General features: G+C 44.5%; 1 protein-coding gene across 1 annotated transcript in view; it reads left to right on the forward strand.

Moving 5' to 3' along the window:
- Window positions 1-19,325, forward strand: part of LOC142662633 (cell adhesion molecule CEACAM8-like) — a 64,327-nt gene that overhangs the window by 16,805 nt on the left and 28,197 nt on the right. The window contains exons 2-6 of the mRNA XM_075840844.1: window positions 4,277-4,540; window positions 5,848-6,099; window positions 7,157-7,288; window positions 12,944-12,993; window positions 17,199-17,231. Coding sequence (XP_075696959.1) covers window positions 4,277-4,540; window positions 5,848-6,099; window positions 7,157-7,288; window positions 12,944-12,993; window positions 17,199-17,231 — 731 coding nt within the window. The remainder of the gene's footprint in view (window positions 1-4,276; window positions 4,541-5,847; window positions 6,100-7,156; window positions 7,289-12,943; window positions 12,994-17,198; window positions 17,232-19,325) is intronic.

Genomic DNA, 19,325 nt, shown 5'->3' on the forward strand with positions numbered 1-19,325 from the left:
CTAGTGGAAGTGGCTATCACTATTTCATGCACCTCCTTCTGCAGCATTTTTTGAACTGTCTGCGTCCTGCTGGGAACGGGTTTTCACCCACCCACCTACCTAGTAAGTATGGCCTTTTTTGTGGTTTTGATGTTATCTATGTCCCATTTTTTCTGCTGGTGTTTTTAAATTAGGAACGAAAAGTTCTAGTTAGGGACTCGCAAGGCACTGGGGACCCTTGACGTTGGGTTGCGAGCTTTGCGTATTTTGGCCAAAATAACAACTAATACCCCATGTTTCATGGATATTTTTACTATATATACATTTTTTCAGGACGCGGCCAGGTCTTATATGCTGGGAGGGCATGATGTGCTGGCGTTTGGTTTGGCAGGCAGAGCAGCCCGCTTTAGCTAACAGTAGCGGCGTTACAAATAGGCTGTGATCCGGCAAGATATGCTATGCCTGACGACCAGCACATTATCCCTCCACGTATTACACATAGTACTGACACCCCATGTACTATTCACAGCACTGACCCCCATTCATCACACATTTATTACATTATCACACAGTTCTGACACTTCCATACATACACATTTCTTTTTTACCATACATTCACACCCTAGCACTACACCAACACTGACACTCATTTATCGCACACGTGTGAGCACTTAGTTCGCCACTCCCCTCAAGACTAGTGGGAGGGGCTATCACTACCTCCTTCTGCAGCATTTTTTGACCTGTCTGCGTCCTGCTGGGAACGGGTTTTCACCCACCCACTTAGTAAGTATGGCCTTTTTTGTGGACTAAGCATTCAGAAGGCGGTAGAACAAGTATAAATGAGGGAGCGGGTGTGTCCAAGTTCACATTTACATTCTGTAATAATAATAATTATTATTATTATTATTAGATTTTTTCTTTTTATTTATTTACATGTTTATCTAGATTTTTCACAGGGACATATTGTAGGAAGGAAGACATGATTGGTGTCTCTCCTGCATTAATATATATATATAGATGAAAGGCAACTGGGATCTAATGGAGAATGAGGAAAAAAGAACAAGACTGACCTAAGCTGCAGTCACCTTGCTGCATCACATAATAAATAACTTCCGTATTTGGAAAGATTTCCTATTTCTATCAGCAAAGCTTTATATCCTGTCCTTATTACCAAATGGTTCCTGTTGTTCTTCTGAATTGCAAATTTACTTCCGCTTAGTCTTACCTCCCTGCAAACATTTATCCATAAAATAATAATTTATTAAAGAATAACTCCAGAAGAGAGACAGATTCCAAACTGGTCTAATCCAAAGGTAGACAGTGAAGAAACATATAATAAAGTACTTACCCCATACGGAGTGGACGCCATCTTTCTCCCATTCTAGCACTGGAGTAGGAGTGTTGATGGTGTGTATAAATATGTCATCCAAGATACAGCCCATATATTGGCCACTTCTTATCAAATAGCAGCACCATATAATTATTCTATATGGAGTCTCAAAGTTTTCCTTATAAATACTTACAATAGGAAACACAATTTAGTTGTTGCTTTACAAGAATTGTCGGCTTTGAATTATCCCCATTCGTTAGTAAGGTTCCCTGATGAACGTGATCCCAGGATGTCCCGCTGATAAGACCCCCATCAATCAGTAATAACCTGTGGAGAAACCCGGCACCAAGTGTTCAATAGTCTTGTAGCTCGAACACAGGGGAAATGACAGTTCTTATAGAAATAAATGGTCTATCCGTGTAGTGCGGGATGTGCTGGGTCCTTCAGAGTGAGAGATGCTTTTTACCCTGCGTGCAGCTAGGATTGAGGGCAAGTGGGATAACGGCCTGGTCGAAAAATAATTTACAGCCTGCCCAGTATTACTGTCTCACAGAGCCACCGTCTGGCATACAGAGGCACAAAGCACCTCTGTCAGTTAAATAGCTGATCGCTGCAAATGACACCTGAGTCTCAACACACAGAGTCACCCCGGCTCTGAAAACATAAAGTTCTGTTACATTAATTGGTAGGGCTGCAAAGTAAACTGACTTAAAGAGGCTCTGTCACCACATTATAAGTGTCCTGTCTCCTACATAAGGAGATCGGCGCTGTAATGTAGGTGACAGTAATGCTTTTTATTTAGAAAAACAATCTATTTTAAACCACTTTATGAGCGATTTTTAGCTTTATGCTAATGAGTTTCTTAATGCCCAAGTGGGCGTGTTTTACTTTAGACCAAGTGGGCGTTGTACAGAGGAGTGCATGACGCTGACCAATCAACGTCATTGTAAAGGGTTTGCTAGACACAGGTTCTGTGTCGACGCCCGGGGTTAATCAGCCTTCATCAGCTCCAAGGCCTGCTAGAGTGACGCGATCTGTTACCACTCAGGCTAGCAGGCTGAGGAGAGGGAGAACCTATCACAGCCTGGCCTGACAGTTCTAGCTACCGCCCTTGGTCTATTTATACCCTCACTTGCAGTTGTTCCTTGCCTGTGATTGTCTTGTTTCCTGGCTCTGTGTTTCCTGCTATTTTCCTGATTGACCGCTGTTTCATATTGACCCTGACTTGACTGACGATTCTCCTGCTCTGATTTTGCTACCACGTACTCTTCTGGTTTGACTCGGCTCGTTCACTCTGCCTGTTGCTCACGGTGTTGCCGTGGGCAACTGCCCCAACTTCCCCCTTTGCGTCTGTATGCCCTTGTCTGTGTTGCACCTATTGAGCGTAGGGACCATCGCCCAGTTGTATGCCGTCGCTTAGGACGGGCCGTGCAAGTAGGCAGGGACTGAGTTGCGGGTAGACTAGGGCTCACCTGTCCGTCTCCCTACCCCGATTCATTACAGTCATACACTTCTCTTCATTCATTTACACTGCACTAGCGATATAATTATATCGTTATGTGCAGCTACATACACAGACACTAACATTACTGTAGTGTCCTGATAATGAATATACATTACCTCCAGCCAGGACGTGATTCAGAATTCTGACACTTCTGAATCTTTTCGGTGAGATTCCAGCAAGGCAAGCATAATCTCGCGAGATTACGATGTAACCTGTCATTTCAAACGAGATTACAAATGCCTTGCTGGAATCTCACAGAAAAGATTCAGAAGTGTCAGGATTCTGAATAAACATCACGTCCAGGCTGGTAGTGATATATATTCATTATCAGGACACTGCAGTAATGTTAGTGTTTGTGTATGTGGCTGCACATAGCGATATAGCTATATCGCTAGTGCAGTGTAAATGAATGGAGAGAAGTGTATGACACTGATTGGTCAGCGTCATACGCTCCTCTGTACAACGCCCACTTGGTCTAAAGTAAAACACGCCCACTTGGGCATTAAGAAACTCATTGTAATGATGGGGGTAGGGAAACAGACAAGTGAGCCCTAATCTACCCGCCACTCAGTCCCTGCCTACTTGCAACGACCCGCCCTAGGCGACGGGGTACAACTGGGCGATGGTCCCTACGCTCAGTAAGTGCACGACAGACAAATAGACAAGGGTACACAAGGCTAGGGAAATGGGGCAGTTGCCCACGGCAACACCGTGAGCAACAAGAGAGGTGAACGAGCCGAGTCAAACCAGGAGTGTACGAGGTACCAAACGCTGAGCAGGAGAATAGTGAACAAGCCGAGTCAAACCAGGAGTGTACGAGTTACCAAACGCAGAGCAGGAGAGTAGTCAGTAAGCCAGGGTCAGTATGAAGCAGGATCAAATAGTTCAGAAGCTGCAGCAGGGCCAGGAAACCACACCAGAAGAATCACAAGCAAGGAGGAACAGGAAAGGCAGGTATAAATAGACAGAGGGCGGGAGCTAGCTCCGTTTGGCCAGGCTGTGATAGGCTCTCCCACTCCTAAGCCTGCCAGGAGTGGGAGATAGGACACTTATAATGGGGTGACAGAGCCTCTTTAAGATTCGGATGGAGGCACCGAACTGAATTTTTGCCCTGGATGAAGTAAAACCGAGCTACGCCTCTGGCTCCAGATGTAGCCCTCTTTATCTTGACTTTTAACGCATCAAATACAATGTCAAGAAAGTTTTCTCGACTTTTTCAATGGTTTTTCAGTGATTGTGTGATATCACGCTGCAGCAAGTTATCCCAGTCAAGATAAAGATGGCTACATCCGTATAAAAAGGGCAAAAGGCTGTGTTAACTCTGAATTCTCTAATATGGGTTTTAAAAATTATTCTGAAACACACTGGAATTTACTAATTTTATTTATATATTAAATTCTGAACTAAACAGGAAATTCTATATATGACAAGTGTCTCCTATGTTTCTGTTTCTCCGTTCACAGAGCCGGTCACTAAACCTGAAATCACAGCGTCCATCACCCAACCCAGAGAAAATAATATGTTCACCCTAACTTGTGACACCTCACGTGCTACGATAACGTGGACCAGACGTGGTACCAGCATCTCCTCTGAAACCCAATTATCTGAAAATAATAGGACTCTCATCTTCCCCAGTGTTCAGCGAGAAGACTCAGGAGAATACAAGTGTGAAGCTCAAAACCTTGTCATTAAGGAATTTAGTGAACCCTACACAGTTACTGTGGCCTGTGAGTAACTATAATAGTTGTACTGGTGTGACCATTATACACTGTATTCCCAGTATGTGTCCTCACTGATATTATGACCTAGACATCACATGTATGATGATCTAATGACTGGAGCTGCCAGAAACCTTACAGACACCATTAGATGGAAGTTTAACCACTTCCCGCCGCAGTCATTTTGTTTCTTTTACTTTTGTTTTTTCGTCCTCGTCTTCCAAAAGTTACAAATTTTATATTTTTTCATCGACATAGCTGTATGAGTTTGTTTTTTTTTTTCTGCTGGGAGCATTGTAGTTTTTAATGGCACCATTTAATGTACCATATAATGTACTGGGAAACCTTTAAAAAATATTTTATGGGGTGGAATGGAAAAAACCAACAATTCCTCCATTGTTTTTTGGGTTTTGTTTTTACAGCTTGCCTCTTGCAATAAAACTGTTAACTTTATTCTGTGGCTCAATACGATTACCACGATACCAAATTTATATAGGTTTTTGTGTATATTTTACTACTTTTCCAAAATATAAATACAATTTGTTAAAAATAAATATTTGTTTTGTGCCGCCATATTCTTCTGTTGGCGGAGCTGTATAAGGGTTTGGTTCTTGCATGGGCGAGCTGTAGTTTTTATTTGTACCATTTTGGACCTTTTAATAATTTTTTATTGCATTTTTTTAGGAACTAAAGTAATCAAAAAACAGCAAATCTGGCGGTATTTATTTATTTTATTTTTTAACGGTTTCACCCTGCGGGTTAATTTATTTCATATTGTGGTGTTTCGTATTTGACGAAGCAATACCAATTATGTTATTTGTTTTCTGGTTTACATTACATTTAAGGAAAAATAGGGAAGCGGGAGTGACAGAAGTGGCTTTCCCCTTTTGTCTAACGACTTACATGCCGAGGTCGAATTTGACCACGACATCTAAGCAATTAAATGGCCGGAATCCGAGTTATCCCCGATATTGGACCTTTAGAGCCTGTATTATACAGCTGACACCAGCAGCATATGGAGTGGGCTCAGTCCGAGAGCCCCCCCTGACTATGACGCACATGTGCATTAAATGTTTGGAAGAGGTTAAAAGAATATCACTACTAGAGGCAGAAAAACAATTGGCGACAGGTCACCTATAATCGGTTACAAAACATTCAACACAACAGAGGACATTTTCAGGAGAATATCTGTCATTGTTCAGCATCTGTGATGTTCCTGGCAGCAGATAGCGTTGGAATCATTACTTTTGGCCATGAATTATCTCATGTCTATGGGCAGATTTACTTATTGCACCTGCCCCTCTTATATTTTGCAGATGGCCCGGATAAGGCAGTAATAGAAGGCCCGGCATATGTGAGGCCCGGTTCTTCCATCACATTAACATGTTCTGCTGATTCTTTCCCACCTCCTGAATACCAATGGAAAGTCAATGACACCGTCTTAGAGGAAAAGACCAACAAATATGATACAAGTAACGCTGAAATAGAGGATCAAGGAATATACACGTGTGTGGTGAGGAACCCAGTGACTCTCCGCACTGCCACTGCCTTTGTATATGTGACTGCAGGTAAGGTTATAATGAGTTTTTTTTGTACATGATAAAATAATTGTTTAGGCCTCATGCACATGAACGTATTTTTTCCTCCCGTAAATACTGGCGTAAATACGGGTCCTTTGTCACACGTATTTGACCCGTGTTCCACCAGTATTTATGGACCCGTGCCTGTAAATACGGGTCCGGTGTCACCAGTATTCCACCCGTATTTACGGTCCCGTTTTCTCTGCACTAATCAGCAGCCCCTTCTCTCTATCAGTGCTGGAAAGAGAGAAGGGACAACCCTTTCGGGCAGAGTTTCCGCTGCAATTGAAAGTAAAAGAAGTTCATAGTACCCCGGCCGTTATATTGGTGACGCGTCCCTCTTTTGACATCCAGTCCGACCTCCCTGGATGACGCGGCAGTCCATGTGACCGCTGCAGTCTGTGATTGGCCTGTGATTGGCTGCAGCGGTCACATGGGATGAAACGTCAAACCGGGAGGCCGGACTGGAGGAAGAAGCAGGTAAGTTAACTTTTAATAATATTAACTCCAGCAGTAGTCACTGTCCCTGGTGCTGAAAGAGTTACTGCCGATCAGTTAACTCTTTCAGCACACTGGACAGTGACGATCCCCTGACGTCGCCTAGCAACGCTCCCGTAGTTACGGGTGCACACATGTAGCCACCCGTAATTACGGGAGCCCCATAGACTTCTATGGGCCTGCCCGTGTCGTTATTACAGCCTGAAATAGGACATGTTCCATAAGCATACGGGAAGGTACCCGTGGCCAATAGAAGTCTATGGGCCCGTAATTACTGGCGTTTTTACGTTCGTGTGCATGAGGCCTAACTCAGCGGTTTATTAATGAGCCTGTTTTCCAGTGTCAGAGCTGTAATATGGTCACATTTTAACATCCGTATTATGGCCGCAAAACTGGGACATCACTTCTTCCCCCTTCACGGTGGTTTTACTGAACCAAACTGAGATCAACATAGAATCCAGGGGACATTTACATGATACAGACATTTTACTTATAAAGATTCCTATTTATAATAGATTACATGTATTATTATTATTATTATTTCTAGAATTTATACATGAAGTGAATGAGAATTCCATAGGACTTGGACTAGGACTTGCCTTTGCCATAATCTTGGGAGTTGTACTTATTATTGGAAGTTTCTGCTTATACAGGAAATTTGTGAAAAAGAGGAGGAATGGTAAGAGAAAACACTGACATGTTACTAACAGAAAGGACGACCACTACACTATCTCCTTTATACCCTCCCTATACTGTATATGTAACTCCAAAAGATGAAAAAAAATGATTCCCATTTTGATCTGTTATATGGTGAGTGAATAGATCTCGTATATCATACCAGATATAACGGCAACCATATAAATGGACGTATACATTTTCCTAATATAAAGCATTACAATAACACAGCACAATAACCAATACAAATATTTGAGCATGCAGTACCTCAGTACTCAGAACGCGTCTGAAAGCAAAGATACAATGTAGCAAAATAATAATCCAAGAGGAATAATAAAATAGAACGACACTGATCAGGTTATCTTGATGCGTTTATTCAAAAATAGTGGCACATGGCAAACGCTTTCGTCCACAGGCTAATGTAGATCCCTTCTGACAAGTTCAGACTGATGGCCATTTTGCGTCACTCGTAAATCTTTAGCGAGGTGCCTCACGTGATTCATCGGAACCAGACTTTTATAGCCATAGCGCGTATGGACCTAATTAGAAAGTACACAAAATACAAAACGTTTAAAAGCAATAGTTCCAATCATAGCAAAAGGGTAACAACATGTTTATTAATGTTAAAATACATGTACATCATTTCAATAATTTAGACCCAAAAGACCTAAGGCTTCTGTGCGTAGAATTAAAGAGGACTCTTTTTGTAAGGCTTTGTTCATACATGGCAGATACGCAGTGTAAAAACCCACAGCATATCCACCCCTTGTGCCGCAGGGAATTCCTCAAATTGTGGTGCACTTTTCCGTCCGGAATGTCTACTATGGTAAACTGCCCAGAAAAAAAAAATGGATACTTACCAACGGCGACGCGTCCCTCTGACGTCCTGACGTCATGACGAGCTACAGCCCTGGGATCACGTTTCATCCCATGTGATCGCTGCAGCCTGTCATTGGCTGCAGCGGTCATATGGGATAAAACGTCATCCCAGAAGGCCAGCATGGAGGAAGAAACACAGACTTCTGGGTAAGTATAAGGTTTTTTTTAGTTGTTTTTTTTGCGGCGGAATTACTGAGATTCAGCCGCTAAAAAACACAACATCTATTTGTTTGTATTTACGTTACGTGTGAACTGACCCTAACTGACCCTAATAGTGTCACATGACTCTTAATACCTGACTTTACTCTAAGGAGACCATAAAATTTTAAACATCTCATATTGGCATTGTGACACTGTTTAACATGCTGTATCAATCTGGGTACCCCCCATCCAGTCGCTATTGAATTTCCATGTTCTTTGAATTTATCAAATCATACAGAGCTTAGACTGTTAGGGTATGTTAACACGGTAGCGTCCCTTACGGCTGAAATTACGGTGCTGCTTTCAGGAGAAAACAGCACCGTAATTTCAGCTGTAATAGCATGTGCAGGCGTCTTTCGCTGCGTCCATTACGGACGTAATTGGAGCTGTTTTTTCTGAAGAAGTAACATGCACTTCCTTGACGCGGGCGTCTTTTTTACGTGCCGTCTTTTGACAGCGGCGCGTAAAAAAAATGACCGTCGGCACAGTACATCGTAAAACCCATTCAAATGAATGGCCAGATGTGTGCCGACGCTTTGGAGCCGTAACCGCTAAAATGCCCGAATTACGTCCGTAAATAGGGTGTGTGAACCCAGCCTTAAAGTGCCGACATAAATACACATCAAGGTGCACAAACTTACTTCACAGCTTAACGTGCAGTTATGTCAAGGTGCGGGAAGGGGTTAAAGTAAGTTTTCTTATTCTCTTATTTAGTACACTATGTTAGCGTTTATTGGGGGTTATTACTTTTGGTCATCAGTTCGCCCACCATTGATGGAGACTTGCCCTGCTCCCTATATACAGCACCAGAACCAAGCTCACTACATATATACAACACCAGTACAAATAGAGCTCAATTTAGTGCAACCCCTGCCGTATAGGTTTGTACAGCGTAAAACTACAGCTCCCAGCATGGCCCGAACAATGATGAGGATATACTAGGAGATGCGGTTTCACAAAAAAAAAATCATACCACCATCATCTCGCTGCAGATCATACAGTGACTACAGTACTCAGAGGCAGAATAAACATTTACATTAAGTGACTCACCGGTGACGTCTCAGATTCTAGTTCTTTTCTTCTCCCTCCGGTCCAGACCTCTATGATGGATTTCTCCCGGCTATGACCCATTTCTGCAGTTTTCCGCTCAGATGTCTTCAGCTTCTCACTTTTAAAACATTTCTGCACCTATTAACAAAGTTAAAATTCTCAACACCTCTTGCACCTCTAACTATAATAGCGCCATACACCGTGTCCCTGATTATAGTAGTACCATACACTGTCACACACACACACACACACACACCGTGCCCCCTGTAGATAGTGCCCCCATAGCCACTGTGCTGCCCTACATATAGCTTCCCCTATAGGTAGTGCTCCATGTATAGCCCACCTCTGTAGACAGTGCCCTACATATAGCCAACCTGTTGCTGGTACCCCACAGGTAACCCACCCCTGTGTATAGTGTCCCACATATAGCCCACCCCTATAGAAAGTGCCCTAACAAAATATCTCCCCTATAGATAGTGATCTACATATAGCCCACCCCTGTATAGTGTCTCACATATAGCTCCCCCTGTATATAGTGCCCCACACATAGACCACCCTGTAGATAGTGCCCCACATATAGACCCCCGCTGTAGATATTGGCCCACATATAGACCCCCCTGTATATAGTGGCCCACATCCCCACATATTGACCCTCCCTGTAGATAGTGGCCCACATATAGACCCCCTGTATATACTGGCCAACATCCCCACATATAGACCCCCCCCCCTGTAGCTAGTGTCCCACATCCCCACATATAGATGCCCCCTGTATATAGTGGCCCACATATAGACGACCCCCCTGTAGATAGAGCCTCCACTATAAATAATGCCATTAACAGTTTTATGAGAAAAACAAAACAAAAAACTTGACATACTCACATGATCGCTGTTCGCTGGTGATGCAGATCTGCTCTCTTCTGAGCAGGTCTGCTGGAGCTGACCGAGCGTCGTCCAATGACGCTGATTGGCGGGACACCTATCAAGCGTGGAAGCCGCTAGCCAATCAGCGTCATTGTAAGGCGCTGGATGGTTAGGCACGGAACATGCCCGGCCCTTCAGCGCTAGTGCATGTATTTGGCTGTCGCTAGCACCGGGGCCTCCTCCGGGGCTAGCGACGCCTACAGGCATGAGAGGGCCTGTGTCGCACGGCCCATACTTGTTGGAGGCTCGGTGGCGCGGGCCCCATAGTAGTAGCGCTACTGCTTTAGCAGCCATAACGACCGCTAGCGGCGCCACCGGGCATATGGGGGGGGCGTGTTGGCTGGCGGCACGGGCCCCCTGAAGCCCCGGGCCCCGTAGCAGCTTGTACGGCTGCTACGGCGGTAGTTACGCCACTGTGCGCTGCGTGAAACTCATGACATGTCCTATATTTGCCCGTGTTTCGTGCTCGACGCACCCATTGAAGTCAATGGGTGCGTGCAAATCGCGCTCGGCACACGGAAGCACTTCCGGGTGCCGCGCGTAATTCGCGCAATAGTTGTAAAAACAATGAATGAAAACAGAAAAGCACCACATGCTTTTCTGTTTGTAAACATAAAACCAGAGTGTCATCATGATGCCGGCTGTGTGAAAATCGCACAGCCACGCTTCATATGCTGATGACACACGGACCTTTTGCGCTTCCATGTGAATAAGGCCTAAGGCTCAAGGGAAAATCATTATTGGAGGAAGAAGCACAGATGATTATGGGTCATGAACCATGAATGAAAGGAAGTATAAGCATGTATGTCCTAAAATATATGTATAGCTAAGGCTTATTCCCTAAAATAATCTGAAAGTTTAAAGCAATAAGCACTTCTCTATAATACCAGGAGAGCAAACAGAAATAAATGTAGTAATACATGTAATCATAAAGAAAATTGTCAGAAAGCAGGGGAATCGGTTTATGACTCCGGCTTCATGAGGTTGAGAGGACACCGGTGTATCTCTGTGTTACCGGCTTTATCAGGGGTAAGGTCCAAATAATTCAGTGCTTGTTAAATAGTATACTGCGTTATGGCAAAATGAACACTGAATTGACAAAAATTTTTACGGCAGTCCCAATCTCGGGATCTTCCCCAGGATTCCCACACAACCAAGACGACAAAGGTTCAAGGTAATTATGTAAGAATGCAGGTGGTTCACTAAGGCTGGGTTCACACGACCATGTTATGTCCGTAATAGACGGAACGTATTTCGGCCGCAAGTCCCGGACCGAACACACTGCAGGGAGTCGGGCTCCTAGCATCATAGTTATGTACGACGCTAGGAGTCCCTGCCTATCCGTGGAACTACTGTCCCGAACTGAAAACATGATTACAGTACGGGACAGTTGTCCTGCAGCAAGGCAGGGACTTCTAGCGTCGTACATAACTATGATGCTAGGAGCCCGGCTCCCTGCACTGTGTTCGGTCCGGGACTTGCGCCCGAAATACGTTCCGTCCATTACGGACGTAATGTGCTCGTGTGAATCCAGCCTTACTGTGCAAGAAGGATGTATACTCCTGGGGTATATCTGCACATTGCACATGTGTCGCAGATACACCACAAGAGTATACATCATTCTGGCAGAATGTGAGCGAATTCCGAAAGGCTATACTTTGTGCATAGTTTCTTCTGATGGAACTAGCAGATCTCTGAATGAGGAAGAATGAAGATGAGACAAGAAAACCAGATAAATGTCAACGACCCTAATATAGATCGCAGCCTAAGATTATAGAGCCCCCAGAAGTAACTTCTATATACATCTATATGACGTCAGGAGGATCCAGAGACTCTCAGTGTTGTTCCAGCATTAACATCACAGCGAGCCCTATAATATCTACAGGGAGAGGAGAAGACAAATAGTTTTCCCAGGATTCAAAAATGTAACACACAAGCCACATTATGTCCACAAGATTAATGTTTAACCATCACCCTGACATCTAACCCGTTCAATATCAGACTATTTTCTCTTTTTAATGACCAGAGATAGGTGAGTTTATTTTAGTGCATTATCCAAATAATCTTTTTTTTTTTTTTTTTTTTTTTTTGCCATTTTTATATTATTTTCTGGGTTTGTTTTTAGAAAAAAAATAAAATAGAGCAAAAGCGGTATATTTTATACATTTTTTATATTTTTATTTTATAGCACAAAGTGGCAAAGACATTGTTTGAGGATATAGCATAGGCCTTCAAAGCATACTGTTTTAAAGTGAATATAAATGATAATAATAAATCCTATAAATAATAGTAATAATAGTAATAATAATAATAATAATAATAATAATAATAGTAATAATAATATAAATGCAATATAACAGTATGTAGTAAACTTCTAATTTCCCTCTAGCACATTCTACTTTACAACTACTGGATTTGGGGCTTTGTATCAGTAAAACGGAGAACTGAATGTGATTCAGATACATTTTTAAATTATTCGGAACCGAATTTTGGACCTAAAAACAACACGGTGTTAAAAAGTGGAGATTCAGTTTAAATTAAATCATAAAGACATATTTCCAATCGCCTAAATTATAGTTTCTTATGGCGTCTTGTGATCTATCACCAGAATCATCGGAGAACAGAGAGGAACCCATTCCTATATATGAGAATTTTACGGTATGTGACGATGTCTTAACAAGGGCATGCTGAAATGATTTCATAGGAACAGAATTATATTGAAATATTTATTGAAAACCCATATTATTCCCCTTATCCAGTACCTGACATGATAAATCTGAGACAATTGTTACCGTATATATATAGCAAGAGGCAGCTGGAAACTGGTACCTGATACATCTGTATGTTGTTTGAATATCACAGTTACATTAGCGGGATGAAAAAAAACCGAATTCTCTTTTCAATTCAATTGAAAATAATAAAAATAAAAAAAAGTTGTGCATTGCAAGTGCGTGAATAATGCATGCCACTCGCAAAGCACTTTGATGCATAACGGACCAGATTCACGTGTGTTTTTCACTCGCGTGAATCGGATATGCTCGTGTGAATGTAGCCTAAGGCCTAATTCACACGAGCGTGTCCGTTTTGCGCACATAAAAAACGCAGCATTTTTCCTTCATTGCAGTTCCGCATGGCATCCGTGTATGGTGCGCATCTGCGTTTTTTTACGCACGTATGTCATCCGTACGTCACGTATTTTTTGCGTCAGCAAAAAAAACTGAAGGAGGTGTTTTATTTTTTCCTCAACATTTCTTTGGCAACTCGTGTGTGAAAAACACGGACAGCACACAGGTGATGTCCGTGTGCTGTCCGTTTCTTTTCACGCACCCATTGACTTCAATGGGTGCGTGATGCACAAATAACGCACAAGAATAGGACATGCAGTGAGTTTCACGCAGTGTGTGTCCGCTGTCTCAAACTCACTGCATGTCCTATTCTTGTGCATGTCTGAATAGTCCCATTGAATTGCATAGGTCCAAGTGACGTCCGTTGTTTTAACGCACGTATCACGGACGTGAAATCCGCTTGTGTGAATAAGGCCCAAGTCTATCAAGTAGAATCCTTAATACTTACATATCCCAGTTGAGGTAAAGTAAGGCAAAACACACCTGGCGTAGACCAATGTACCATAGAGTGGAAAATTCCTCCCTAACTCCTACTGGCAATCAGACATATCCCCAGATCAATATCGTGCATTACTACCAGCAGGGGCGTAACTAGGAAAGACTGGGCCCCATAGCATACTTTTGACTGGGCCCCCCCTCCCCTGGGTGTCACACAACCCCCCCCCTTGTAGATAGTGCCTTTTTTACAGCCCCCTCTGTAGATAACGCCATACAGCACCCCCCCCTGTAGATAACACCATACAGTGCCCCCTGTAGACTGTATGGTGTTATCTACAGGGGGGCTGTGTGGCGTTATCTACAGGGGTGCTGTGTGGCGTTATCTACAGGGGGGACTGTGTGGCGTTATCTACAGGGGAGACTGTGTGGCGTTATCTACAGGGGGGCTGTGTGGCATTATCTACAGGGGGACTGTATGGCGTTATCTACAGGGGGGACTGTATGGCGTTATCTACAGAGGGGGACTGTATGGCGTTATCTACAGAGGGGGACTGTATGGCATTATCTACAGGGGGGACTGTATGGTGTTATCTACAGGGGGGCTGTGTGGCGTTATCTACAGGGGAGACTGTGTGGCGTAATCTACAGGGGGGGCTGTGTGGCGTTAGCCACAGGTGGGACTGTATGGCGTTATCTACAGGGGGGACTGTATGGCGTTATCTACAGAGGGGGACTGTATGGCGTTATCTACAGAGGGGGACTGTATGGCGTTATCTACAGAGGGGGACTGTATGGCGTTATCTACAGGGGGGTCTGTATGGCGTTATCTACAGGGGGGTCTGTGTGGCGTTATCTACAGGGGGACTGTGTGGTGTTATCTACAGGGGGGACTGTGTGGCGTTATCTACAGGGGGGACTGTGTGGCATTATCTACAGAGTGGGACTGTATGGCGTTATCTACAGAGGGGGACTGTATGGCGTTATCTACAGAGGGGGACTGTATGGCGTTATCTACAGGGGGGTCTGTATGGCGTTATCTACAGAGGGGGACTGTATGGCGTTATCTACAGGGGGGCTGTATGGTGTTATCTACAGAGGGGGACTGTATGGCGTTATCTACAGGGGGGTCTGTATGGCGTTATCTACAGGGGGGTCTGTGTAGCGTTATCTACAGGGGGACTGTGTGGTGTTATCTACAGGGGGGACTGTGTGGCGTTATCTACAGGGGGACTGTGTGGCGTTATCTACAGGGGGGACTGTATGGCGTTATCTACAGAGGGGGACTGTATGGCATTATCTACAGAGGGGGACTGTATGGCGTTATCTACAGAGGGGGACTGTATGGCGTTATCTACAGAGGGGGACTGTATGGCGTTATCTACAGGGGGGTCTGTATGGCGTTATCTACAGGGGGGTCTGTGTGGCGTTATCTACAGGGGACTGTGTGGTATTATCTACAAGGGAGACTGTGTGGCGTTATCTACAGGGGGGACTGTGTGGTCTTATCTACAGGGGGGACTGTATGGCGTTATCTACAGAGGGGGACTGTATGGCGTTATCTACAGAGGGGGACTGTATGGCGTTATCTACAGGGGGGCTGTATGGTGTTATCTACAGAGGGGGACTGTATGGCGTTATCTACAGGGGGGTCTGTATGGCGTTATCTACAGGGGGGTCTGTGTGGCGTTATCTACAGGGGACTGTGTGGTGTTATCTATAGGGGGGACTGTGTGGCGTTATCTACAGGGGGGACTGTGTGGCGTTATCTACAGGGGGGACTGTGTGGTGTTATCTACAGGGGGGACTGTGTGGCGTTATCTACAGGGGGGACTGTGTGGCGTTATCTACAGGTGGGACTGTGTGGCGTTATCTACAGGGGGGACTGTGTGGCGTTATCTACAGGGGGGGCTGTGTGGCATTATCTACAGGGGGGACTGTATGGCGTTATCTACAGGGGGGACTCTATGGCATTATCTACAGAGGGGGACTGTATGTTGTTATCTACAGAGGGGGACTGTATGGGGTTATCTACAGGGGGGACTGTATGGCGTTATCTACAGGGGGACTGTGTGGCGTTATCTACAGGGGGGACTGTGTGGCATTATCTACAGGGGGGCTGTGTGGCGTTATCCACAGGGGGGAATGTATGGCGTTATCTACAGGGGGGACTGTATGGCGTTAACTAAAGAGGGGGACTGTATGGCGTTATCTACAGAGGGGGACTGTATGGCGTTATCTACAGAGGGGGACTGTATGGCGTTATCTACAGAGGGGGACTGTATGGCGTTATCTACAGGGGGGTCTGTATGGCGTTATCTACAGGGGGGACTGTGTGGTGTTATCTACAGGGGGTCTGTATGGCGTTATCTACAGGGGGGTCTGTGTGGCGTTATCTACAGGGGGACTGTGTGGCGTTATCTACAGGGGGGACTGTTTGGCATTATCTACATCGGGGACTGTGTGGCGTTATCTACAGGGGGGTCTGTATGGCGTTATCTACAGGGGGGACTGTGTGGCGTTATCTACAGGTGGGTCTGTATGGCGTTATCTACAGGGGGCGGTGTGGCGTTATCTACAGGGGGGACTGTGTGGCGTTATCTACAGGGGGGACTGTGTGGCGTTATCTACAGGGGGGACTGTGTGGCATTATCTACAGGGGGGACTGTGTGGCGTTATCTACAGGGGGGACTGTGTGGCGTTATCTACAGGGGGGACTGTGTGGCGTTATCTACAGGGGGGACTGTGTAGCGTTATCTACAGGGGGGGCTGTGTGGCATTATCTACAGGGGGGACTGTATGGCGTTATCTACAGGGGGGACTGTATGGCGTTATCTACAGAGGGGGGACTGTATGGCGTTATCTACATTAAACTGCATTTAAAAAAAAAAAGTTAAAGAATTTATGTAGTCAGGAAGTCTCCATATTCACCTCTTAGGCCATGTTCAGACGTGGCAGAATTTTTCCGTGGTAATTACGCAATGAATCTACACCAAAATTTGACAGGTAATTCAGACGTTGCGGATATCACAGTGGACTAGACGCAGATTTCAGCCTTTGAAAATCTGCTGCTTCTCCGCTGGCGGCCATGCATGCTGCGGAATGAAATATCTGTACCGCAGCCTATTTTCTGCAACGAGTTACCTAAAAAGCCATAAAAAGACTGTCCGCAGCGGAATTCCACAGCAATTCGGCCACATCTGAACATGCCCTTATATTTATATGATGTGTTTAATATATTTTCACCAATATAATCTTATACCATCATATCAGTTCTGTATTGACTGTTATTTACATTTGCAGGCAGCACAACCACAGGAAGACTTCTCATACATGGTGAGTAGAGAAAATTTGAACTCCTGTTCCGTTTTGCAGAGCTGAGCTGTGAAGAATACACACTGATTTATTTATTTTTTCTCAATGTCAACTTTTTATGAAATTGCTATAAGATATGTCATAGAAGTGTGGTCCGTGGGGGCACAAGGTGGAGATTTAAGTTTTATTGAACTGCAGGAATATCAAACTGACAAACCATAAAATTTAATCTAAGAAAATCCCTACGAAAATCCTTCAGAATCTCAACCGCAGTACCATGCCTGCCCACATGGTGTGCTGTCATAAAAGGATCATCCACTCTGGACAGACCCCATATGACCTATTAGGTTGTATGAATGCAGGGACTCCTCATTATTAGGCCAAACAAAGGGGTGGTTAAATGTGTGACTGTGTTTGCCCTACAGAGTCTTCTATGACAACCTCTTAAAGTTGAAGCATGTTATTAACCACAGTGCAAATCACCAGCAGCTTCCTTTTTCTTACAAGGCCGCATCAGTAAAACTATGGTAACACCTGGGACTCACCAGCAGTGCCACCAGAACCAACCACAGTGCCCGGAATACCAGCCACAAAGTCTCTAGTAATGGCCACTATACACCCAGTCAGCACTTATCTTTTCTATGCTCCTTTGTACCATAGAGTGGAAAATTCCTCCCTAACTCCTACTGGCAATCAGACAGATCCCCAGATCAATATCGTGCATTACTACCAGTATCCTTGATATTTTACCTGTATATAGGGACTGAATATTTTAGCAAACTTGGACTCCTATGTTATACTGTATTATTACTATAAGGCTGGGTTCACACACCCTATTTACGGACGTAAATCGGGCGTTTCAACCTCGAATTACGTCCGAAAATACGGCTCCAATGCGCCGGCAAACATCTGCCCATTCATTTGAATGGGCTTTACGATGTTCTGTGCCGACGGTCATTTTTTTTACGGGCCGCTGTCAAAAGACGGCGCGTAAAAAAGACGCCAGCATCAAAGAAGTGCCTGTCACTTCTTGGGACGTAATTGGAGCCATTTTCCATAGACTCCATAGAAAAACAGCTCCAATTACGTCCGTAATGGACGTTGTGAAAAACGCCTGCACATGCCATGACGGATGAAATTCAGGAGCTGTTTTCTCCTGAAAACATCACCGTAATTTCAGCCGTAATGGACGCTGCCGTGTGAACATACCCTTAGTCCTCATGCACACGGCCATAGCCATGTTCACGGCCGTCATTTTCTGGTCGCCGGCAGCGGAGTGTCAGCAGTGAGCCGCCCACATATCGCGGGCCGTACACATGGCCGTGTGCATTGTTTTCTATGTGCCTGGACCGCAAAACACGGCCGTAATAAGCCATGTCCGTTCTTTTTGCGATCCAGGCTCCTGGACCATGCACGGACCGTGGAAACCACGCTCGTGTGCATGGGCCCATTGAAATGAATTGGGCCGCAATCCTCCCATGAATTTTCGGGGGAATTGCAGCCGCAAAGTACGTTCGTGTGCATGGGGCCTAATATGTAATATTGGGATTCGTTCACTTTTCTGATATTTTTTTAATAAGTTGTCATAGGCACTACAATGAAAAAAAGATGAAATAATGTCAACTGCATTTTAACCCCTTCAGGACTGAGCCTGCTTTGGCCTTCAGGACAAAGCCGATTTTTCAAATCTGACATGTGTCACTTTATGTGGTAATAACTCCGGAATGCTTTTACCAAGCGCTTCTGAGATTGTTTTCTCGTGACATATTGTACTTTATGTTAGTGAAAAAATTTGGTTGATAAATTACATATTTATTTGTAAAAAAACACCAAGATTTGGAGATTACAGTACGGGACAGTTGTCCGGCAGCGAGGCAGGGACTCCTAGTGTCGTACATAACTATGATGCTAGGAGCCCGGCTCCCTGCACTGTGTTCGGTCCGGGACTTGCGGCCGAAATACGTCCGTCAATTACGGACGTAATGACCTCGTGTGAACATACCCTAAAACAGATAGTAATACCACACAAAATAGTTACTTGTTAACATTTCCCATATGTCTACTTTAGTTTGGCATTGTTTTTTGAACATTCTTTTATTTTTCTGGGACGTTACA

Source organism: Rhinoderma darwinii, chromosome 10 (genome assembly GCF_050947455.1).
Source record: "Rhinoderma darwinii isolate aRhiDar2 chromosome 10, aRhiDar2.hap1, whole genome shotgun sequence".
Lineage (NCBI taxonomy): Eukaryota > Metazoa > Chordata > Amphibia > Anura > Rhinodermatidae > Rhinoderma > Rhinoderma darwinii.